The 24,691-nt window shown below is 46.6% G+C and overlaps 1 protein-coding gene across 2 annotated transcripts in view; it reads right to left on the bottom strand.

The window, feature by feature from the left end:
* Positions 1–821: 821 nt before the first annotated feature.
* FOXJ3 (forkhead box J3) overlaps positions 822–24,691 on the bottom strand; it is a 66,524-nt gene continuing 42,654 nt past the window's right edge. For both annotated transcript variants that reach the window (XM_040326275.1, XM_040326274.1), the window contains 3 exons: positions 6,659–6,733; positions 4,354–4,437; positions 822–1,168 (listed from right to left, as the gene is read on the bottom strand). In XM_040326275.1, the coding sequence (XP_040182209.1) occupies positions 1,022–1,168; positions 4,354–4,437; positions 6,659–6,733 (306 nt within the window). In that variant the 3' untranslated portion in view covers positions 822–1,021. The remainder of the gene's footprint in view (positions 1,169–4,353; positions 4,438–6,658; positions 6,734–24,691) is intronic.

The following is a 24,691-nucleotide window of genomic DNA, read 5'->3' as shown; positions in this document are numbered from 1 at the left end:
GGCCAGAGTTTCCGTGACTGCGGCAGCGGGACCCGCGGACTCAGTCGCCGCCGGTGTCCCGCGATCGGTCACAGGAGCTGAAGAACGGGGAGAGGCGAGTGTAAACAAACCTTCCCCGTTCTTCACAGTGGCACGGTCATTGATCAATGACATCACACGTCCAGCCCCGCCCCCCTACAGTTAGAAACACATATGAGGTCACACTTAACCCCTACAGCGCCCCCTAGTGGTTAACTCCTAAACTGCAATTGTCATTTTCACAGTAATCAATGCATTTTTTTTATAGCACCATTTGCTGTGAAAATGACAATGGTCCCAAAAATGTGTCAGAGGTGTCCGCCATAATGTCGCAGTCACAAAAAAAAAATCGTTGATCGCCGCCATTAGTAGTAAAAAAAAAAAAAAAATAAGAAAAATGCAATAAAACTATCCCCTATTTTGTAAATGCTATAAATGTTGCACAAACTAACCGATAAACGCTTATAGCGATTTTTTTTTACCAAAAATAGGTAGAAGAATACGTATCGGCCTAAACTGAGGGGAAAAAAATGCATTTTTTTTTAAATTGTCGCTCTATTTTTGTTTATAGCGCAAAAAAAAAAAAAAAAAAAAAAAGCAGGAGGTGATCAAATACCACCAAAAGAAAGCTCTATTTGTGAGAAAAAAAGGACGCCAATTTTGTTTGGGAGCCACGTCGCACAACCGCGCAATTGTCTGTTAAAGCGACGCAGTGCCGAATCGCAAAAGCTGGCCGGGGCCTTTAGCTGCATTTTGGTCCGGGTCTTAAGTGGTTAAAAAAAAAAAAAAAAAACACGAAAGAAGATTTGCCTGCAGTGGATGATTGGAGAGTGTCAGATTCATTGCTTTATAAAAATGCCTCTTAGACTGTAAAGAGGTGTATACAAGGTTACTATTTACATTTTACAATTTCCTTTAGATTACATCTAAGCTATGCAAGGCGAGTCTGGTTGGGCAGACTGTTGTACTACATAGCTGTTTTCGCAGATTTAGGAGCCTGCGTCTACAGACTTGGGTTTTGCAATCCCACACATACAGGGAGACTTACTTTGTTTGTCACAGTGTTAATAGCCATGTTCGGAGAGGCACTTCCAGAGATTATACAATCCATTCCCAAGGAATCTGAATCGATGCTGTAAGGTGTTGAGGCCTGAAAAGACAAACAAAAAAGGCATTATTGATTTCTGCACCACCGACATGTAAAAAGGCATCAAGTATATGAATAATTTAGTTTTTGTAAACGGAGCATCAAAAAAAAAAAAAAAAAAAACTTAAAAAAAAAAGCAAACCTTATACCACGGATTGCAAATTATAAGTAAAATACATGCATTTTCATCTGATGACCTTTATGTCAGTAACACCTTTCTAAAACAGTCATATGTGGGCATATCAGAGCAGCAGAAGGAAGGAAATAAGAGAAGTAGTAAGAGGCAGGCGAGAGACCAGAAAGCATGGCTGGTTTACCAAAAGAGTAAAAAACATTAAGACAGCCACTGAAGCTATAAGCATTTCAATCGCGAGAGAAAAGGAGAGAGCGAAAAGGAGAGAGCGAAAAGGAGAGAGCGAAAAGGAGAGAGCGAAAAGGAGAGAGCGAGAGAAGGAGAGAAAAGGGAGAGAGCGAAAAGGGAGAGAGAGCGAAAAGGGAGAGAGAGCGAAAAGGGAGAGAGAGCGAAAAGGGAGAGAGAGCGAAAAGGGAGAGAGAGCGAAAAGGGAGAGAGAGCGAAAAGGGAGAGAGAGCGAAAAGGGAGAGAGAGCGAAAAGGAGAGAGAGCGAAAAAGAGGGAGAGAGAGCGAAAAGGGAGAGAGAGCGAAAAGGTAGAGAGAGCGAGAAGGAGAGAAGAGGGAGAGAGCGAGAAGGAGAGAGCGAAAAGGAGAGAGCGAGAAGGAGAGAAGAGGGAGAGAGCGAGAAGGAGAGAAGAAGGAGAGAGCGAGAGAAGGAGAGAAAAGGAGAGAAAAGGAGAGAGCGAAAAGGAGAGAGCGAAAAGGAGAGAGCGAGAGAAGGAGAGAAAAGGAGAGAAAAGGAGAGAGCGAAAAGGAGAGAGCGAGAAGGAGAGAGCGAGCGCGAGAGAGAGCGAGCGCGAGAGAGAGCGAGAGGGAGAGAGAGCGAGAGGGAGAGAGAGCGAGAGGAGAGAGAGGAGCGAGAGGGAGAGAGAGCGAGAGGGAGAGAGAGCGAGAGCGAGAGAGAGGGAGAGGGAGCGAGAGGGAGAGAGAGCGAGAGGGAGAGAGAGCGAGAGCGAGAGAGCGAGAGGGAGAGAGAGCGAGAGGGAGAGAGAGCGAGAGGGAGAGAGAGCGAGAGGGAGAGAAGAGGGAGAGAGCGAGAGGGAGAGAGAGCGAGAGGGAGAGGAGCGAGAGAGAGCGAGAGAGAGCGAGAGGGAGCGAGAGAGGAGAGAGAAGCGAGAGGAGAGAGGAGAGAGCGAGAGCGAGAGAGAGCGAGAGCGAGGAGAGAGAGCGAGAGCGAGAGCGGAGCGAGAGCGAGAGCGAGCGCGCTAGGAGAGCGAGAGCGAGAGCCACGAACAATACACTGATCAGCGCTGCAGCCACTGATCACATTAAGGTTTTCCAACAGTCCTGTGGAAACGCACATATTGATCAAAATCTGCCTGGTCCCTGCTCCCTACCGGCACACACCTATTGGACGTAGTTCTGTGGTTCAGGGGATTACAGGAGGCCAAAATAAAAAACACAAGGCTCTAGCGCTTATACCAGCTGAATCTAAAACTATTTATTTAGTTAATTATTTTTGTTAACAAATACATAATAGGAACAAAGTTTTCTTCTTTTAGGTTGGCACGAGTCGGTTTTGCAGCATACACAGGCCATGACAAATGCCGGGCTCTGCTGACAGGGAGAAAATGAAAGCCATTTGTCACACTGTGACCACATCGCCATGAGAAAGGCTCGGCCTGGTCCGATTTCCTCATTCATCGCTGAGTGACAACATCTCTCTGGCGGCTGCGTTATGTCTGCTCTCCTAAATGTCTGGCATGGTTTATTTTATTGCCCAAGTATGCATTTGCATAGTTTCATTCTCAGCTGTAGATAATGTCACTATGAAGTCACCTATATGTCGGGCTTTTCCACTCCACTTCTGGAGCTGCAAGGGGCTCCCCGCTCGGAACAACTGCTAGGCAGGGCAGCGGGCGATTAACCCCTACTTGTCCAGTAAGCTTCTTTTCATTGCTAGGAAACCATGAACTTTGAAGCCTCTAACCCTTTCACTACTGGGCCCTTTTAACCCACATATTAAACTTGAAAAAAAAATGTTAAAACTCTTAAAACTCACAATACAATATATTTTCTAAAAGCACACAATTAAGCACTTTCATGCTGAGCCAATCCTGGCATTCTTCCCCTACATGGAAAAATCATCTTTTTCTTTACTAGAAAGTTACTCAGATCCCCCAAACACTATATCTATCTATCTTTTTATGACAAAAAATAAATAAATATGAGCCCAATTTTTTGGGGTGAAAAGTGAAAATTGTTACGCTAAGTAATATACCCAACATGTCCCACTTTAAAATTACGCACTCTCGTGGTACTTAAAAATGTCTATATGCTACCCTTTAAACTGGTAACCTGTAAATGTTTTTAGAGTAAAGCCTCGTACACGATCGGATATCCATTGGACAAATCCGTGGAATTTTGTCCAAAGGGAGTTGGCTGTGAGCATACAGACGGCAGAACCTCTTTCAGCCAACATTCACAAAACTACGTGTTTTTTTCTGCTCTTTAGCGCCACCCTTTGGGCAACTTCTGCTAATGTTGTCTGATGTTTAGCATTGGTTCAGAGCATGCGTGTTTGGATTTTGGTCCGACGGACTTCTCTACACACGATCGGATGTAAGTACCATACAATAAATTGCTTACTGGTTTTACCTACGGGCTTCACTATTGCCATTTCCTCTCTGCATTTTATGACCACAGATCTGTTGATGAACGCAATGTATGCTTTTGGACATCCGTAACATCTGAGATCTCATTCCATCGTTGATGCTGCCTGTGGACTACCGTCTTCACCTGCACACTCTGTTGGAAGTGCGATTGACACTGACCTGCACGTTATTTGATTACATGCCCCATAACGAATATTACTTCTGGTAAGCGGATTGTTTGCACGGTGGTGTGGTGTGTTTTTTCCGTGTTTGCACACTGAAACTTCGGTGGAGGTTCTACATCTTTAATTTTATTTGATGAACATATACAACTATATGGACTTTATTTACACACAGTTTATTTGAATATACATTTGTGGACTTTTATCACATATTTTATTTGGATTAATTTTCCATCTGATTTTGAGCGCTGCACTATTGATTATAGGTGTACAACATACCCGCTCTCCAGATCGCGGCCTCTTCTTTGGCCGAGCTGGTAGCGCATCCTCCTTTGGATTTGTGTCTATTGCCCAATAGGAACCCTAGAAAAACAAAGAAAAAACATGTGCTGTTAGTTTGCTGCTGTCTGCAAATATGGTTCATCACTATAACACCTCTACCTGGGAAAACTTCACAATCACATAAAATAGTCATTGAGTCTTTAGAGGGATTTGTCAGACATGGTTACTGAAGGTCATGCTGGATATCTTTAACCACTTGCCGTTTTACGGCGGCAGGTCGGCTCCCCTGCGCGAGAGCACGCAATATAACGTTGGCTCTCGCGCAGGCCACTAGGGCCGCGTGCGCGCCCCCGACACCCGTGCCCGGCGGCGTGATCGCCGCCGGGCACCCGCGATTGCTCGTTACAGAGCGGGGACCGGGAGCTGTGTGTGTAAATCATTGTCTGCTCCCGGTGGGGGTAGCCGTCCTCGCCAGGGAGAAGACCGTGATTATTGTAAGAGAAGCCCGCAGGCTGGTTTTACCCAAGTTAATCAACCTACTTGGTACATTCAGCCTGCCATTTAACGGTTCAAATTGTGGCCGGTTCCTGCTGAACCAGCCGAGATTCGAACTGTGTATGGCTGGCCTAAGGCCTAAGACAACAGCTATCCTCATGGCTGAGATCAGTGCTGAGCAGGAGATAGGTTAGCCTCTGTGGGGAGTCTGACACTAAGTTGATGATGTTTCAGGATGCACATCTAGAAGTGCTGGATAGAAGCTGCTCTCATATGTTTGGAACCTTTAACAAACTGCTTCCCCACAGAGAAGTATTAGGCCCCTTTCCCACTTGTGCGACTTAATGCAAAGTCACGTGACAGGTTGTATCCCATAAATTCCAATGAGTACCATTCATATCTGTGCGACTTCAAGTCATACAGACTTCAAAGTTATCCTTGTACAGTGGAACCTTGGTTTACGAGTAATGCGCGTTTTGAATAACGAGCAAACTTTTTTTAAATCCTGACTCGGTTTGCGAGTGTTGTCTCGCAAAACGAGCAGAATTCGTGCAAATTGGTGTGTGCAGTACCTCATTTAGCCAGAGGTGCGGGGGCGCCGGCGACACTCAAATACTCCGTTCTCAAACCTTTTTGAGGGTTTCCAAGATCAGCTGAGCTGTCCCCAAGTATTTCCAAGGCTCTCCGGCGCCCCGCCCCCATCTCTGGTTACATGCGGTATAGCATGCCATAGACATCAATGTGGAATGAATCATCTTCGTTTCCCATTGACTTCTATGGGGAAACTCGCTTTGATATGCGAGTGCTTTGGATTACAAACATTCTCCTGGAACAGATTATGCTCGCAATCCAAGATGCCACTGTACTACTTTGGAATTACTTTGATGCAAGTTGAGGTCCATAGACCAAGTTTACACAGGCATTCCCTGAAATCGCGTGACTTTCAAGTCGCTGCAGTCTGAAAGGGTCCTTGGAAAAATTTTTTGGACCGGTTTTGTTATCCCAGCATCACTTTAACTAAATTACTGACCTGGAACAGTGAATCTTGAGGACACTTGACAGGCACATACTTGTGTCAGGTCATTAAAGCGGGAGTTCACCATTTATTAAATTTTTTTTTTTTCTCCCCTTAGATTCCTGCTCGTTCGGTCTAGGGGAATCGGCTATTTGTATTAAAATATGAGCAGTACTTACCCGTTTTCGAGCTGCATCTTCTTCCGTCGCTTCCGGGTATGGGTCTTCGGGACTGGGCGTTCCTTCTTGATTGACAGTCTTCCGAGAGGCTTCTGACGGTCGCATCCATCGCGTCACTCGTAGCCGAAAGAAGCCGAACGTCGGTGCGGCTCTATACTGCGCCTGCGCACCGACGTTCGGCTTCTTTCGGAAAATCGTGACGCGATGGATGCGACCGTCGGAAGCCTCTCGGAAGACTGTCAATCAAGAAGGAACGCCCATTCCCGCAGCCCATACCCGGAAGCGACGGAGAGGATGCATCTCGTAAACGGGTAAGTACGGATCATATTTTAATACAAATAGCCGATTCCCCTAGAGAAAACGAGCAGGAATCTAAGGGGGAAAAGTGCCCTCTAAGGGTGAACCCCCGCTTTAACTTGCCATGAAGTGAAGGACAAGGATGACAAGGCCCAGAGAATGACGCTTCAATAGCAAGTCAACACTGACAGCAATCTTAATTCTGTTCTCACTGATCCTTTTTGATTACCACACATCATTAATAGATTTATATGAATAAAATCTCTCCAAGTCCCTTCTCTACGAGTGACATTAATGCAGGAATGTGGCCATTTACCTTTCCGGGGTCGTCCTTGGAGCGAGGCACTTTCAGAAAGCACTTATTCAATGACAGGTTGTGTCGTATAGAATTCTGCAGACAGAAAAACAGACAGAGGTGACTTGTCAGCATTCTATTATAACAAGACATCACAGAGGAGCCATCATCTAAGAGAGATTACATCCAGAAATTGCTTTGATGACACATTTGTGCTGCACAATGCACCAGAATCAAGAGGTCAAATGAGGCAAAAGTACGTTTCCTTTACAGCCTTTAGGCTCCACCCACAACTGACCCACACTTTTCAAGATGGACTCGGCCATCTTTTGCAAGGGTCATAATCACCATACAGTGGAAAGTTTTTTTGAGCTTCACAGATCATATGATACCATGGACTAGTTGTACAGAGTCCAATGAGAAATTCTCAGCATGTTGGTCTTAAGAGCCCATTCACACCTAGGCGTTTTGTCGCCTGTAGTGTGACGCTGCTGCCGCCCCGACACGCCAGAGGGATGATTTAACATTGCCCTCTATGGAGATGGTTCACATCTCCACGCCGAACGCATGCAAAAAAAGTCCCGGACCTTTTTTTCAGGCGGCTTTCGGCATAGGAGATGGGAACCATCTCCATAGGGGGACAATCTAGGGGCACATCTAGGCGGACAATCGCGGTACAAAACGCCGCTATTTGTCGCTGCGATTTTGTCTGCCTAGATGTGAATGCAGCCTTAGCGATGCGAAACACCTCCAGGATAAAGGAGAGAGAATATATATAATATCTATATAGAGAGATTATATATATATTCTTATTTATCGGCGTATACCTCGCATTTTTTTCCCCCTTAAAATCGGGGGAAAATTGTGGTGTGCGCGATATACGCCGATACCCGCCGTCTCCGACATTAGCCGAGCGTACTGCGCACTCGGCTAGGCTCGGCCGCGCTCGGCTCCGCCCGGAGCAACGCGAGAGGAGCCGAACACACAGGAAATCCGGCTCGCGCCAAAAATCGAAAAACGAAGACGCTCACCTGGATGGAGGCCGCAGACGGACACGCTGGATGAGACGGACACCTGGATGGAGGCCGCAGAGGACCCCGCACAAGGCCGCCGATGGACGCAGGGCAAAATGTAAGTTTTATTTTTTCCCCTTGCTGAGCTTGGGGTGTGCGTTATACGCCGGGGCGCGGAGGCGGAGATAGATATAGATATATATTTATATATATATATTATATATATATATATATATATATATATATATTACACATATATACACACACACACACACACACACACACACACAATTTTGATTTTATGGCCTGTACAAGGTAGACACCCCCAATACAGGGTGATGCCAATTTACACAGATGCCCAGACGGGTACATACCTGGTTGGTGCTCCTCTACTTCATTTGCAGCCTGCACCAAAATTCCTGGCATCTTCTGGTATTGAATGCGAGGAACAGGTACGTCACCCTCTTCACCATGGGACAGCGACCTGACCTAGCAATTTGCTACTTCAAGTGGTTGTAAACTCTGTACCACCACCTGTACCTACAGGTAAACATATAATAAGGCTTCCCAATAGTACATGCAGCTGATATCATTGGTGCATGCGCTCTGAAGGTCCAGCTTACAGTGCCGGACCTTTAGAGCCAGAAACGGCGATTTCATTGTGGCTCCGCCCACTCACAGCACTGGAGCCTGCAAACCCAGAAGAAATACCGGGGGAAGATGTGAGTGGGAGAGTGGGCGCCACTGGAAGGGCTTCAGTCTAAGGCATTATAGTATTTGGTACATACCAACACATTATGCCATTGCCTTACAGGTTCCCCCCCCCCCCCATTCTTCAGCAGTTTACAACCGCTTTAAAGAGTTACTAAACCCAGGAATGTGCATTCACTATATCTGGTCTCCCACAGTACACAGATGTTCATGTTGGACATGCAATAATTTTAGTAAATATAAACTACTAAATACCTTTTCTCATCAGCAGTATATAGCAGTCTTGTGACTTCTATCAGTGTCTGGTTAAAGCTTTTACAAGGAGTTTTCATTCTCCTATGAGCCTGCATGATGCCCGGACCCTCTCTGTCTGGACAGTGCTAAAATGGCTCTGTTCTGATCACATGCACTCTCTCAAGGAAAAAAAAATAACTCTAGCAAAACACCAAACTGAGCATGTGCAGAGCAACTCCAAAGCTCTGTTCTATCAGGAGATGGATTGGGGACTTTTGAAGGATCAGAGAAGACAGGATCAAACCGCCTTTTTACACAAGGCAGAGGATTAACCCCTAAGGTTCCACGGCAAGTATAACAAGCATACTTTACTGCATATACAGACTGATTTTATTGTTGTGGGTTTAGCAACACTGAGGAGACCACAGCCGCGTGGTGGGAGGGGAGGAGGAGGAGACCACAGCCGCGTGGTGGGGGGAGGAGGAGGAGGAGGAGACCACAGCCGCGTGGTGGGGGGAGGAGGAGGAGGGGAGGAGACCACAGCCACGTGGGGGGGGGAGGAGGAGACCACAGCCACGTGGGGGGGAGGAGGAGACCACAGCCACGTGGGGGGGAGGAGGAGACCACAGCCACGTGGGGGGGGAGGAGGAGACCACAGCCACGTGGGGGGGGGAGGAGGAGACCACAGCCACGTGGGGGGGAGGAGGAGACCACAGCCACGTGGGGGGGAGGAGAGACCACAGCCACGTGGGGGGGAGGAGGAGACCACAGCCACGTGGGGGGGAGGAGGAGACCACAGCCACGTGTGGGGGGGGAGGAGGAGACCACAGCCACGTGGGGGGGGGGGAGGAGACCACAGCCACGTGGGGGGGGGGGGAGGAGACCACAGCCACGTGGGGGGGGGGGGAGGAGACCACAGCCACATGGGGGGGGGGAGGAGACCACAGCCACATGGGGGGGGGGGGGAGGAGACCACAGCCACATGGGGGGGGGGAGACCACAGCCACATGGGGGGGGGGAGGAGGAGACCACAGCCACGGGGGGGGGGGGGGGGGAGGAGGAGACCACAGCCACATGGGGGGGGGGGGGAGGAGACCACAGCCACATGGGGGGGGGGGGAGGAGACCACAGCCACATGGGGGGGGGGGAGGAGACCACAGCCACATGGGGGGGGGGGAGGGACCACAGACAGGGGGGGGAGGAGGAGACCACAGCCACATGGGGGGGGGGGGGGGGGGAGACCACAGCCACATGGGGGGGGGGGGGGAGGAGACCACAGCCACATGGGGGGGGGGGAGGAGGAGACCACAGCCACATGGGGGGGGGGGGGAGGAGACCACAGCCACATGGGGGGGGGGAGGAGGAGACCACAGCCACATGGGGGGGGGGGAGGAGGAGACCACAGCCACATGGGGGGGGGGGGAGGAGGAGACCACAGCCACATGGGGGGGAGGAGGAGACCACAGCCACATGGGGGGGAGGAGGAGACCACAGCCACATGGGGGGGAGGAGGAGACCACAGCACATGGGGGGGAGGAGGAGACCACAGCCACATGGGGGGAGGAGGAGACCACAGCTACATGGGGGGGGGGGAGAGCACAGCCACATATGGGGGGGAGGAGATCACAGCCACCATGGGGGGGGGAGGAGATCACAGCCACATGGGGGGGGGAGGAGATCACAGCCACAGGGGGAGGAGGAGATCACAGCCACATGGGGGAGAGATCACAGCCACATGGGGGAGGAGATCACATGCTCCCGAAACACAGAAGCAAGGCGAGTTATCATTGGGTCAGGAGTACCTGACTAGGCAAGGTCACTGGTTCTCTATTTACTCAAAACAACGTGTTTTAAAAAAAAAAGCTGTCATTCTATTGACTCTGGCTGGGGTCTCAAAAATGTGTCCTCTGATGCTTGGAGTCACAACATAAAAAAAATTGCATACAACTTGTTCAAGGCTTACAATGGCAAACAAAGTAAGTACACCTGCCTCAAAAGTGTATCTGTTGTGATAGAATAAAACACCTCCAACGATGGGTGTCCTACGTGTGGATATTGCTGATTATATGAAATTTTTAGAATCTTTTTTTTTACATTTTAGAAAGAGGTGCATCAAGTCGAAAATGTCCATAAATTTTGAAGGGTACCTTGAGATTGTCCATACATTTTAAAAGGGGGCTCCCTAAATGAAAAAAAGGTTGAGAAACACGGGTCTAGACATCGGAGGGCAGTAGGATATACATAGTACCTACCACCTCTCTTGTCATGTTGCCTTACATTTTTTTTTCTTTTTATTTAAAAAGTCATCCACTATGTGCACACCTGAACCGCCTCTCGTGGTTTTACTACTGGGCTATAGAAAAAATTAAAAAATAGTATGTACCATGCCACTTGGCACAGTTTGTGATCAGATATTACAAGGCTTGATCTGATGAATAGGACAGGAGAAAACTGCCAGATTTACATTTATATTCCAGTGACGAGATGCAAGGGAGGCTAAAGTACTGCATCATAAAACTGACTTGTGTGGAGCTACCTTGGAAAAAAAAACAAAACAAAAACAATCGTTTAACCCCTCCAGCGCCTTAGCATCCCTCCTACACGCTCCATGGCGCAGCAAAAAAAAAAAAAAAAAAAAAAAAAAAAAAAGGTGTTAATTACCATCCTCGCTGGCGATAAAAACTTGGCGCGCTCGCAGGCTGCTGCTGAGTCACAGTATGGAGCAATTCTGCCAGATAAAAAGTAAACTTGTGCCAAAAACGGCAACAAACATCTTCTTAGCTTTAGCTGGAATGGGTTCACCTGCCGAAAAGATTTATAAAATAATGGACCCATTTCTGGGATGCACCTCCCTTGTCTAGGTTACTGCCTTGCCCATGGAGTCTGTTTAGGGCGTTTAAAAAGAGAACTTTTTTTTTTTTTTTCTAATGGAAAAGAGAAGAAAGAAGGATTTCCCCATCCACACAAGCCGGCGCTGCTGGATGTTTTTTCACCCTAATGCATAGGATGCATTAAAAAGGGTCACTAAGGTAAACTTAAAAAAAATAAAAATAATCTATATATATATAAAACTCAACGTGTGTGTATGTGTGTGTGTGTATGTGTATGTGTATGTGTATGTGTATGTGTATGTATGTGTGTATGTGTATGTGTGTATGTGTATGTGTGTATGTGTATGTGTATGTGTGTATGTGTATGTGTGTATGTGTATGTATGTGTGTATGTGTATGTATGTGTGTATGTGTATGTGTGTATGTGTATGTGTGTGTGTGTATGTGTATGTGTGTATGTGTGTGTGTGTATGTGTGTATGTGTGTATGTGTGTATGTGTGTATGTGTGTATGTGTATGTGTGTATGTGTATGTGTGTGTGTGTATGTGTGTATGTATGTGTATGTGTGTATGTGTATGTATGTATGTGTATGTGTATGTGTATGTGTATGTGTGTGTGTGTGTGTGTGTGTGTGTATGTGTGTATGTGTATGTGTGTATGTGTATGTGTGTATGTGTGTGTGTGTGTATGTGTGTATGTGTATGTGTGTGTGTGTGTGTGTGTGTGTATGTGTGTATGTGTATGTGTGTATGTGTATGTGTGTATGTGTATGTGTGTATGTGTATGTATGTATGTATGTATGTATGTATGTATGTATGTATGTTCCAGCATCACGTCCAAACGGCTAAAGATATTAACATGAAACTTGGCACACATGTTACTTATATGTCAGCAACAAACATAGGATAGGTGGTTTAACCCTTACCCACCCCCATTTGCCATGGTCGGGGTTTTCCTTTAAAGTCCCATTCAACTCTATGGGAAATACAGGTTACTTCATAACTTCCAAACGGCTGTAGATATTTCCATAACACTTGGTCACATGTTACATATATGTCCACTTAAACTATAGGATAGTTAATTTATCCCTTAACTACCCCCATTTGTGAGGGTCAGGGTTTCTGTTTAAAGTCCCATGCAAATCAATGGGAAATGTATGTTCCCACATAACTTCTGTACGCCTGGAGATATTTCAATAATACCTGGTACACATATTACTTATATGCCAAATAAAAATATATGACAGTTAAATTAACCCTTACCTACACCCTTATATAAAAGATGGGTATATTTATATTACTAGGATTTTCCTCAGATAGAGATAGAGATAGAGATATATAGATATATCTCTATCTCTATATCTCATGTTATACTTACCTCCACTGTGCAGCTCGTTTTGCACAGAGTGTCCCCTAAACCTGTCTTCTGGGGTCCCTCGGCGGCTGTCTCGGCTCCTCCTCGCAAAAGCTTTCTACCTTCATGCGAGCTTGCATGGTGGAAAGCTTTTGCGAGCGCGCTCCCGTGATACAGCGGCCATATGTATCACTCGGCCCCGGCGCGCCGCGTCATCAGCTGTGATTGACAGCAGCGCCAGCCAATGGCTGCGCTGCTATCAATCTGTCCAACCGAGCCAATCAAATCGCCAGGCTGGGAACCGAAGACGATCACAATGGACACGCGCGGGACTTTCTAGGGGTCAGGTAAGTAAAACGGGGGTTCGGGAGGGGGGGGCCGGTACCGTCGGATGTTTTTTCACCTTCATGCATAGGATGCATGTAGGTGAAAAAACATTTACTATATAACCCATTTAAATAAAGACGTGTGTGTTCTACTGCATGTTTTTTTTTCTGGAACTGACTGCACCAGTGTGAACTATGCCATTGAAATACATATAACCTACTATCCATGAGTTTTTGATGCAGAAATAAAAAAGAAAAAGAAAAAGAAAAAAGGAGTCACTGGACTGCATGAGGTGTGAACCGGCCCTTACAGAGAGTTTACTACCGCTTTGAAAGAATTTTGTTGTAAAAGTGGAAACGCACTTTAGCTTGACAGAAGCAGCTGCAGTAGATGTAGAATATCATTGGAGACTGCGCAACGCCTACTGTTCTGAATCAACGAAACCTTATTAGTGAGATAACAAGGTAAACAGGAAGTGCAATCTGCTTATGCAATGAGCAGATAGGTCTGTTCCCATGAACATACTTTATAATTAAAAGCTATTCCTAGGAATAAGGTTGTGAAAACACTTATCGCACTTTGATAAGATTACTTGAAGTTATCCGATCATGACACATGCACACCTTAACAAAATTCTGAAAAGGCTATAAGTCCCTTTGAAGTGACCTCATCCTACGTGTCTGAACTTTGCATTTAGCGGTTTGGCCGGAGTATCTCGACTGCCGTATGTAGATATACGTCGGCAGAATGGCACATACAGGCACATTGGCGTACCTGTACGTCCCTGCCTTTCCGCGGGTCCGATCGGGACCCTCCCGCGACATGCGGCGGTCGGGTTCCCGCGGGGAGCGATCCGGGACGATGGCACGGCTATTCGTTTCTAGCCGCTCCATCGCGATCGCTCCCCGGAGCTGAAGAACGGGGAGAGCCGTGTGTAAACACGGCTTTCCCGTGCTTCACTGTGGCGGCGCATCGATCGAGTGATCCCTTTTATTAGGGAGACTCGATCAATGACGTCAGTCCTACAGCCACACCCCCCCTACAGTTGTAAACACACACTAGGTCAACCCTAAATGTTACAGCGCCCCCTGTGTTTAACTCCCAAACTGCAACTGTCATTTTCACAATAAACAATGCAATTTAAATGCATTTTTTGCTGTGAAAATGACAATGGTCCCAAAAATGTGTCAAAATTGTCCGAAGTGTCCGCCATAATGTCGCAAGTCACGAAAAAAATCGGCTGATCGCCGCCATTAGTAGTAAAAAATAATAAAAAAAAAATAAATGCAATAAAACTATCCCCTATTTTGTAAACGCTATAAAATTTTGCGCAAACTAACCGATAAAACGATTATTGCGATTTTTTTACCAAAAATAGGAAGAATACGTATCGGCCTAAACTGAGGGGAAAATTGTATTGTATATATGTTTTTGGGGGATATTTACTATAGCAAAAAGTAAAAAATATTGCATTTTTTTCAAAAATTTCGCTCTATTTTTGTTTAAAGCGCAAAAATTAAAAACCGCAGAGGTGATCAAATACCACCAAAAGAAAGCTCTATTTGTGGGGAAAAAAGGACGCCAATTTTGTTTGGGAGCCAAGTCGCAAGACCGCGCAATTGTTTGTTAAAACAGACGCAGTCCCGAACTGTAAAAACACCTTGGGTCTTTAGGCAGCATATTGGTCCGGTCCTAAGTGGTTAAATTCCTCTGCATGTCACCTTAAATTTGCCATAATATTCTGGCAATACAAAAGAATGAAGCTCTCGCTTTGGCCTGCCATATGGTGCCAAGGCACGCGCAAGTGAAAACGACATTCATCTGCCAGCTTGGTGCCAGTGTCTAACTATACCGAGATTTATAACCGCTACGTAGGAGGACAACAATTAGAAACCGGAGAGCTACGAAGCACATTTGGCATCTTTGTCAGTTGCAGACGAGATCTGAAGGTCAAAGGTCACACCCCCCCATTCCGGTTCACGCATCATTGGAACCCGCATCCGCCAGGCTTCTCTACGCATGACTTCACAAGGACGAATTTAAATTGCCATCAGCTGCTCTCTTTAAAGGCCGCGTCTATAAAAACGCAGAGATTTTCAAGGGATGGAGAAGGCCAAAGTTCCCACTATAAAAATGCAATGGCTGAGACACAGCTGTTGCGAGTCTACGGTTATTAAAAGAAGCATTTCCCAAAGTCCTTTCAGACAGGTGCTCTTCTTCGCGATGCCTTGCTGTCACTCACCGCGCTTTGTTTTCTCTTTTCTAGGGGAATTACTGCTGGGAGAGGCGGGATGGACAAAAAAAAAATCCAAGATTTACAATACGGAATCCATAGCCTCTAATAGCAGTTAAAATGGAGTTCCACCCATTTTTTTATGTTTGTCTGTGCTGCATGCTCTATCTCATAGTGTTCAGAATGGACAATTTTTTATTTAATTTGTTGCTTGTAAATACCTTTATTTTGTAGTCCTTCATTACTTCCTCCTCCTTATTAGCCTAGCTATTTGCAAGGGGTTCTGGGATAGGCATCATGTTTCCCAGTAGTCCTTGCAAACCTGACTTGAAAACCTATACATTGCTTGTGCACTGAGCATGTGCGAGATATGCAAAGCTGAAATCCAGGAAGTCATATAGTCTGGCTTCATGATGCCCACACTTAAGATGGCCACGGTCTATTTCTAGATTATAAACTATCTAAATGCTGTAACAACCTAACAAAACAGATCTTAGTTTACAGACTAACTTTACTAGACTACATTAAGCTTGTGTATTACAGGGGTATTTATATTTAAAAAGTGAAATTGTGGGTGGAACTCCCCTTTAAGGCCTCTAAATACATTTTATTTATTCCGATAATGTCGTCTTGGTTCCTGAAGCTGCGAGGTCGGCTAATCTGCCAATTAGCTGATTTCCTAGACCAGACAGCCATATTAAATTTGTTAGCCGAGCTCAGCTAGCATTACGATGATTGGGAGTCAGTGGGAGCCACGCTGTGTCTTTGCCCGGCCACATCATTTCAATGGCTGTGGTCCAGGAAATTCGAAATGACCAGATTCTCACCGCTTTACTGTTAGGCCCCTTTCACACTGGGGCAGGAGCCGCGGTGGCGGTATAGCGCCGCTAAAATAGCAGCGCTATACCGTCAAATTGGCCGCGGGATTCGGCTGCTAGCGGTGTGGTATTAACCCCCGCAGGCGGCCGATAAAGGGTTAATACTGCCCGCAATGCGCCTCTGCAGAGGCACAAAGCGGGCGGTAATGCCGCAGTTTCCCATTGTTTTAAATGGGAAGGAGCGGTGAGGAGGAGCGGTATACATACAGCACCAAAGATGCTGCTGACAGGAGATTTTTTTTCTCTCCTGCCAGCGCATCGCCTCAGTGTAAAAGCCCTCAGGCTTTCACATTGAGGTTGCTGGGCAGGAGTTTTTCAGGTGGTATAGCAGTGCTGTACCGCCTGAAAAACTCCTCAGTGTGAAAGGGGTCTTAGAATCTATGACACGAGCTACAAGTTAGCGTTTGACATTTAGCAAATTGACACAACTCCAGGATCTTTATTTCTACAAGCAAAAAGTGTGCCCATTTCAGAAGGGGCAAGGTTGGGATGGTACGGGCATAAAGGGAAGGGTGGTGGGGGTTTGTAGGCATGGTGGTTAGGGCATTGGTTCTCAAGGGCGAGCACTTCCTGAAGCTGTGGGGTAACAGCAGGGGTGGGGTGACAAATGGGAATGGCGCAAGAGTGGGGCAGGGCGCTTTGTTTTCCCTTTTCTAGGGGCATTACTGCTGGGAGAGGCGGGATGGACAAAACAAAAATTCCAAGATTTACAATACGGAATCCATAGCCTCTAATAGCAGTTAAGCCTCTAAATACATTTTATTTATTCCGATAATGTCGTCTTGGTTCCTGAAGCTGGGAGGTCGGCTAATCTGCCAATTAGCTGATTTCCTAGACCAGACAGCCATATTAATTTGTTAGCCGAGCTCAGCTAGCATTACGATGATTGGGAGTCAGTGGGAGCCACGCTGTGTCTTTGCCCGGCCACATCATTTCAATGGCTGTGGTCCAGGAAATTCGAAATGACCAGATTCTCACCGCTTTACTGTTAGGCCCCTTTCACACTGGGGCAGGAGCCGCGGGCGTGGCGGTATAGCGCTGCTAAAAATAGCGGCGCTATACCGGATTGGGCGCTAGTGGGTTGGTAAAAAAACCCCCGCTAGCGGCCGAATAAAGGGATAATACCGCCCGCAATGCGCCTCTGCAGAGGCACATAGCGGGCGGTATTGCCTGCGGTTTCCCATTGTTTTTAATGTGAAGGAGCGGTGAAGGAGCGGTATACACACCGCTCCAAAGATGCTGCTGACAGAGATTTGTTTCTCTCTCTGCCAGCGCATCGCCTCAGTGTGAAAGCCCTCGGGCTTTCACATTGAGGTTGCTGGTCAGGAGTTTTTCAGGCGTATAGCAGCGCTATTTTTAGCGCTGTAACGCCTGAAAAACTCCTCAGTGTGAAAGGGGTCTTAGAATCTATGACACGAGCTACAAGTTAGCGTTTGACATTTAGCAAATTGACACAACTCCAGGATCTTTATTTCTACAAGCAAAAAGTGTGCCATTTCAGAAGGGGCAAGGTGGGATGGTACAGGCATAAAGGAAAGGGTGGTGGGGGTTTGTAGGCATGGAGGTTAGGGCATTGGTTCTCAAGGGCGAGCGCTTCCTGAAGCTGTGGGTAACAGCAGGGGTGGGGTGACAAATGGGAATGGTGCAAGAGTGGGGGGCATGGCGACGGGGGGGGGTTGGGAGAAGTTTGCACAGGCTTTGCAAAGGACTGGTGGTGGGTTGGTGCAAATGCAGACGCATACACAGGTGCAGTTGTGAAAGGGAGTTTTAGGCTTATGTACACTTGGGCCGTGAAAGTACTGTGGCCGCGGCAAACCGCAAAGCCCATGAAAGGCCTGGATTCTTTCCTAAAAGTACATACTATAACTGGGTACTAACATTTATAGGTAAAGTGATCCGGGGAATATCCCATTGCCTCTCGGGGGATCAGGAAGGAATTTTTCTCCTGCTGTAGCAAATTGGATCATACTTTGCTGTTTTTTTTTTTTTTTTGCCTTCCTCTGGATCACTGTGGGTGTGGAGTTGGTATATGGGATTGTAGGATATTATTATTTAATTTTTTATGGTTGAACTGGATGGACTTGTGTCTTTTTTCAGCCTGATTAACTATGCAACGGTTCCTCACCACAGCGGACAACATTTTTTTTTTTCCTGTCCTGAACACGTTTTTTTTTTATTATTTATTTTTTTGACCAAAGCTCCATAAGAGCCTATAGCGCCGTACACACGGGACAGAATGTTGGTACAAAAAATATTGTGCAACATCTGCCCGTGTGTGTATGTTGGTCTGTCAGATGTGCAACGCCAGAGAACCAGCAGCCAACCGACTCCCGATCAGCACTTTCAGCCAATGACTGCGCCAAGCAGAGTGTTCCGCCAGAACACTCTGCTTAGCGCAGTCATTGGCTGAAAGTGAACGGTCCGACCATGTGAAAAGGGTCTAATGCATTTAAGCATCGAGGTGAAAAACCTCATGTCATGGCACTGCAGCCCCCAGTTGCCCCCCCCCCTTTACTTACCTGAGCCGGGACGAGCAAACCCGCTCCAGTCCCGATTGTATAGATTGATAGCAAGCTCAGCCATTGGCGGGGCCGAGTCCTGCTGTCCTGTGTCAATAGACGCAGCAGGACACGTGAGCGCACTTCTCCAACAGGGTACTTGAGAAGAGGAGGAGCCAGGAGTGCCACTGAGGACCCCAGAAGAGGAGGGATCAGGGCCACTCTGTGCAAAACCAAGCAAGTATAACATGTTGTTTTTAAAAACAAAAATTAAGGTTTCGTTATCCTTTAAGCGGTTTGCTTAGAGTTCAGCTTTAACCACTCAACGACCCGCCTCCTGCATATATACGTCAGCAGAATGGCACCGGTTGGGCAGATGTACGTACAGGTACGTCCTGTACATCTACCCAGCCGTGGGTCGCGGGCGCACGCCCAGATCGAAGCTCCGGGACCCGATCGCCGATGGGGTCTCTGCGATCGGTCCCCGGAGCTGAAAAACGGGGAGAGCCGCGGGTGTAAACACGGCTTCCCCGTTCTTCACTGTGGCGGCTGCATCGATCGTGTCATCCCCTTTATAGGGAGACACAATCGATGACAATCACTCCTACAGCCACACCCCCCTACAGTTGTAAACACACACTAGGTGAAACATAACTCCTTCAGCGCCCCCTGTGGTTAACTCCCAAACTGCACTGTCATTTCCACAATAAACAACAATGCATTTTAAATGCATTTTTTGCTGTGAAATGACAATGGTCCCAAAAATGTGTCAAAATTGTCCGCCATAATGTCGCAGTCACGAAAAAAAAAAATTAAATACAAATGCAATAAAACTATCCCCTATTTTGTAAACGCTATAAATTTTGCGCAAACCAACCGATAAACGCTTATTGCAATTTTTTTTACCAAAAATATGTAGAAGAATAACGTATCAGCCTAAACTGAGGAAAAAAACATACATACATACATACACATATATATATATATATTTTTTTTGGGGGGGATATTTATTATAGCAAAAAGTAAAAATATTGCATTTTTGTTTTTAAATTGCGCTCTATTTTTGTTTTAGCGCAAAAAATAAAAACCGCAGAGGTGATAAAATACCACCAAAAGAAAGCTCTATTTGTGGGGGGAAAAAAAGGACGCCAATTTTGTTTGGGAGCCACGTCGCACGACCGCGCAATTGTAAGGTTAAAGCGACGCAGGTGCCGAATCGCAAAAAGGGGCCTGTCCCATAACCTGCATTTTGGTCCGGGGCTTAAGTGGTTAAAAATAGATCTCTATCAGTTTTGCCTACTGCCCTCCTCCCACTGCAGTGCCCCGCTTGGCAGAACGGAGTAACAGCCGCACCTCTCACCAGTCCTCCTTGTACAGATTAGTACTGCAGAGAAAGAGAGGGGGGCCGATTACGAAGTACTCTGGCTCCAACGCTAGTGACAATTGGCACATGCACATGAGACACTCTGTGTGATTGCTTCAACAAGGAACTGGAGGTAAAAAAAGGTTGTAAGTACAACATCCATCTGATTGCATATCCATTTCAGGGAGTTCAATTAGGCTTCACGCATTTCTCTAGCACTGCGGGATATTTGCTCCATTAGCTGTATCTGTAAATCAAAACTATTTTAAAAAGAAAAGGGCTGACAGCCAGAAAAGCCTGCATTCCTTCAGATAGCAAAGCCTTGGACTCCGATGAGAATATGAAACCATCTAGAATACGGACAAGCATTTTTCTGTACATTAACAAAGTGCAGCGTCTGTATCTGGAACACATCCACGGTATGCAAATCTTTGCAAAGAATTTCTGCAATCTCTAAAGCATTATCCAGATAGTCAGCGTTCCTGGCGACTTCCTGCACAGTCCATCATATCCTGATTGTAATCTGCTGGATTCTACACCACCAATGCTGGTAAAACTTCCCGCTGCGTCTTGTTTATGCTTTATGCGTTCCACGCAAAAAGAGCCATTGATATGATTTTGTCATTTGCAGCATAACCACTAGAGGGGGCTTTGTATTTGATTCATTCTCACGTAAAGTGATTAGTAAATATATAATATTTATATTTATTATATATATATTTTTAAAACATGCCTATACTTAGCTGCTCTGTGTTGTGGTTTTGCACAGAGCAGCTCCGATCCTCCTCTTCTGGGCTGCCCCACTGGCGCTCCCAGGCTCCTCCTCCTCCTCTTTGAGTGCCCCATGAAAAGCGGCTTTCCATGGGGCACCCGTGCATGCTCATCCAGAGTTCTGCTGCTGCGTCCATTGACACAGACAGCAGGACTTAGCCCCGCGCCCCTTCGCTCTGATGTCAGATTTTGATTGACAGCAGCGGGAGCAATTTGTTCAATGAGGAGAGAGACAGCGTCTGGAGCAGCTGCACACATCGCTGGATCGGATCTGACTTGGGTAAGAAAAAGGGCATAGAGTGCTATAAGGTGAAAAAAATGAAAAAAAGAGTCCACCCAAAAATGGAACTTCCACTCCGGTGTCACATTTGGCACCTTTCAGGTGGGGGGGGGGGGGGAGCAGATACAGGTATTTTGCTCCCACTACTGGGCATAGATACCCAAGCCACCCGCGGGTATCTACGCCACTTCCTTCGTCCCCCCCAGTTGTCTTCTGGGAGACACCAGGAGCCACTTCCTTCATCCCCACCACAACCATCTTCGATAAGGGATTCGGGAAGTGAAGCCATAACGTTTCACTTCCCAAAGATGGTGGGGACAGCACCCAAGCGATGGCTCGGCTTTGAGTGCCGACATCGCGGGCACCCTGGACAGGCAAGTGTCCTTTTTTTTAAAAGTCAGCAGCCACACACACACACACACACGGAGGAACTACGCTTTAAGGACCCCTTCAAACGGGGTGGATATGCTCAGCGGGGGATCTGTCCGTTGATACCCGCTGAGTAACCGGGCGACAGGTCTGTCTCTGCTCACTGTGGAGAGTCAGCCCTGTCAGAGCCCCAATGTTCTCTGGGAAGAACAGATGGGGGGGGGGGGGGGGGGGGAACGGACAGCATGTCAGTTTTTATCCGCTGGATGGATGGCGGATCTTGTGGGATAAAATGGCATGCGGGTGTCAGTGGACACATCTCTGCTGACATCCATTTCTCCATACAAGTCCATGGGTGGCCCGCTCAGATCCGCCTGAAAAAAAAAAAGACGGGCGGACGGACAAGCTGATCTTTGCGGGCCCATTGTGTGAATGAGGCCTTAGGCTTTACAACCACTTTAAACTCCTGGCTTAACAGCTGCTGAGATAAGACATCAGCCACACATGGTGTGCATGGTTTTTCAACTAACAGACTTGCATTGCGAGAAGGAGCAGGATAGCACAACCACTATATAGTGCAAAGTATGTAATGGACCAATATGGCTGCCCCCATGTACATTCAGAACTATGAATGAAATGCAGAAACATGATTTCTAAACACTAACGCTACAAACAATGTGGTAGTGAAGTAACAAAATCTGACTTTACCTTACAAGTAACACTATAGAAAGTCTTACCTGAAGGTGCCTTAGAAACAGCTTGAGCTTGCGCCGTTTAGTAGATACTGCCACATCGGCCTAAGCTGATTACAATTGGCACAACGCGCAGTACTCTCTGAATACCACCAACACTGAGTGTGCCGTGATGCAGAGCGCGCCATGAATTTTCATGGATTATGGATGTTTGCTATAAAACAATAAATCACCTTTAATGAGTCTGTCGCATGTGTGGATGGCTGCTGCAATACTGATTTTAAAGGCAGAAGGTTTATTTTTACCTTTAGTGTGCAGTTTACCCCCTTAGCCCCTCCCCCCTCTTACAAACATACCCGAGGCCTGACCTTGATGCAGCAATGTGCAAAAGGGACAAGGCTCTTTCGACTCTCTCCCTCCTCATTGGCCAAGACAAGGCAGTGGGAGCCATTGGCGCCTGCTGCTGTCAATTACAGCCAGTTAGACAAGAGCTCCATGTGTCTTATGAACAAGTGGGGTTGCTATGGGGGCACTCAGCTGTGGGGGGGGGGTTTGTCGGGAGCACCAGTGGGGGACCCCCCCGAGCACAGGAGGATCAGGGCTGCTCTGTGCAAAACCATTACACAGAGCGGGCGAGTATGACATGTCATTTTAACACACACACACACACACACACACACACACACACACACACACACACACACACCAGGGACCTCGCCTGTGGAATGCACTACCATCCAACCATCCAACCGGAGTCGGACCACTTGGCCTTCAGGAGAAAGATTAAAACCCATCTCTTCTGAGGTCAAGGGGTTCCTTACCCATGAAATGGATACAGCGCCCAGAGGCGATTCAGTTTGCATGTGTTGCGCTTTACAAATCTCTCTCTCTCACGCACACACAGCCTTTGTTTAGACCTTTGCAACTTGGCATGCGATTTGACATTTGTGCAATACATAAATGCACTCTTTAGCTGCGGCTGACGTCTGTGCGTTGCTCTTAGGCGAGTTTTACATGCGTTTTAGGCTTGCTACCATTGAACTCGTATACCAGGGATATGCAATTAGCCGACCTCCAGATGTTGCAAAACTACAAATCCCATCCTGCCTCTGCCTCTGGGTATCATGCTCGTGGCTGTCAGAGCCTTTCTATGCCTCATGGGATTTGTAGTTCTGCAACAGCTGGAGGGTCCGCTAATTGCATATCACCGTCGTATACCATACATTTTGAAGAAAGTGTGTGACAGATGCAGGAAGCAAAACTTTACAAAAAAAAACAAAACTAAAAAAAAAAAAACACACAGGTATGAAGGGAGACTTGACTACTCTATCAGGAAACCAATTAACAAAATGACACATTTTCCTCAAAGCACAGGACTCGGCAGGTTTCCTGATGCCTTTTTTATAAAAAGTTCCTTAAAAGCAGAACTTTACCCATAACAACTTGCTAAAGAAAATGTTTTATTTAATTTTTTAATAAAAAAAAAAAAAAAAAAGTTAGCAATTCTGGCATTCCAGGAATGAAACGGTCACATTTAACTGTCAAACCATCAAAATAGTTGGTGTCATGACTGATCACATGTGCAGCACTATGGCAGATGCAGAACAGAAGCAGTTTCCTTGGCTGTAAAGAATAGGAGGGTTCAAGTCTGCTTTAACCTCTTCAGCTCTGGAAGGTTTAAACCCCCCTTCATGACCAGGTCATTTTTTACGATATGGCACCGTGCCAATTTAACTGACAATTGCACGGCTGTGCGACGCGGTACCCAAAAAAAAAAAAACACAAATCCAATAATAAAATAAAACATTTCTTCATCAATTTAGGCCAATTTGTATTCTGCTACATGTTTTTGGTAATTTAGTCATTTGGTTTGCGCAAAAGTTACAAACTGGTATATTTTTTTATTCATTTTTTACTAGTAACGTCGGCGATCAGCGGACTTATAGTGGGACTTGCGATATTACGGCGGACAAAATTGGACACGAAATACGGTGACTAGTGCTAAAAAAAATATGCACCATCACTGTACTACTGGCAAGAAAGGGGTTAACAGCAGGGCGATCAAATGGATACATGTGTTCCCTGGGTGTGATTTCTAACTGTAGGGGGATGTGCTTTGACTGGGGGAATACTTAGCAAGAACACAGGGTCAGTACATTCCCCTTCACAGAACTGCGATCTGCCTTTCTCCTTAATTGGCGGATGTGTCTGCCGAATCTCTCCCTCTGTGTCCAATCACAGCGGGAGTGGGTTGCTGACGGCGTGTGCCCCAGAAGTGTCAGATCGTGTACCAGGTAACCAGCGCTGTAAATCTACGGCGAGCAGTCAATAAACGGTTAAAGAGGAGTTTTGCGCTCCCCTCTCGAAAAAAAAAAAAAGTCAGCAGCTACAAAGACTGTAGCTGCTGACTTGCCGTTGGGGCACTTACATGTCTAGGCATCCAGCTGTGTCCTCACCTGAGCCAATTCTTGAATCGGCTCTCAGCTGCTGGCGCTACAAG

Source organism: Rana temporaria, chromosome 10 (genome assembly GCF_905171775.1).
Source record: "Rana temporaria chromosome 10, aRanTem1.1, whole genome shotgun sequence".
Classification (NCBI taxonomy): domain Eukaryota; kingdom Metazoa; phylum Chordata; class Amphibia; order Anura; family Ranidae; genus Rana; species Rana temporaria.
Note: the sequence above shows the minus strand (reverse complement) of the source record. Positions and strands in the feature narration are given on the sequence as shown.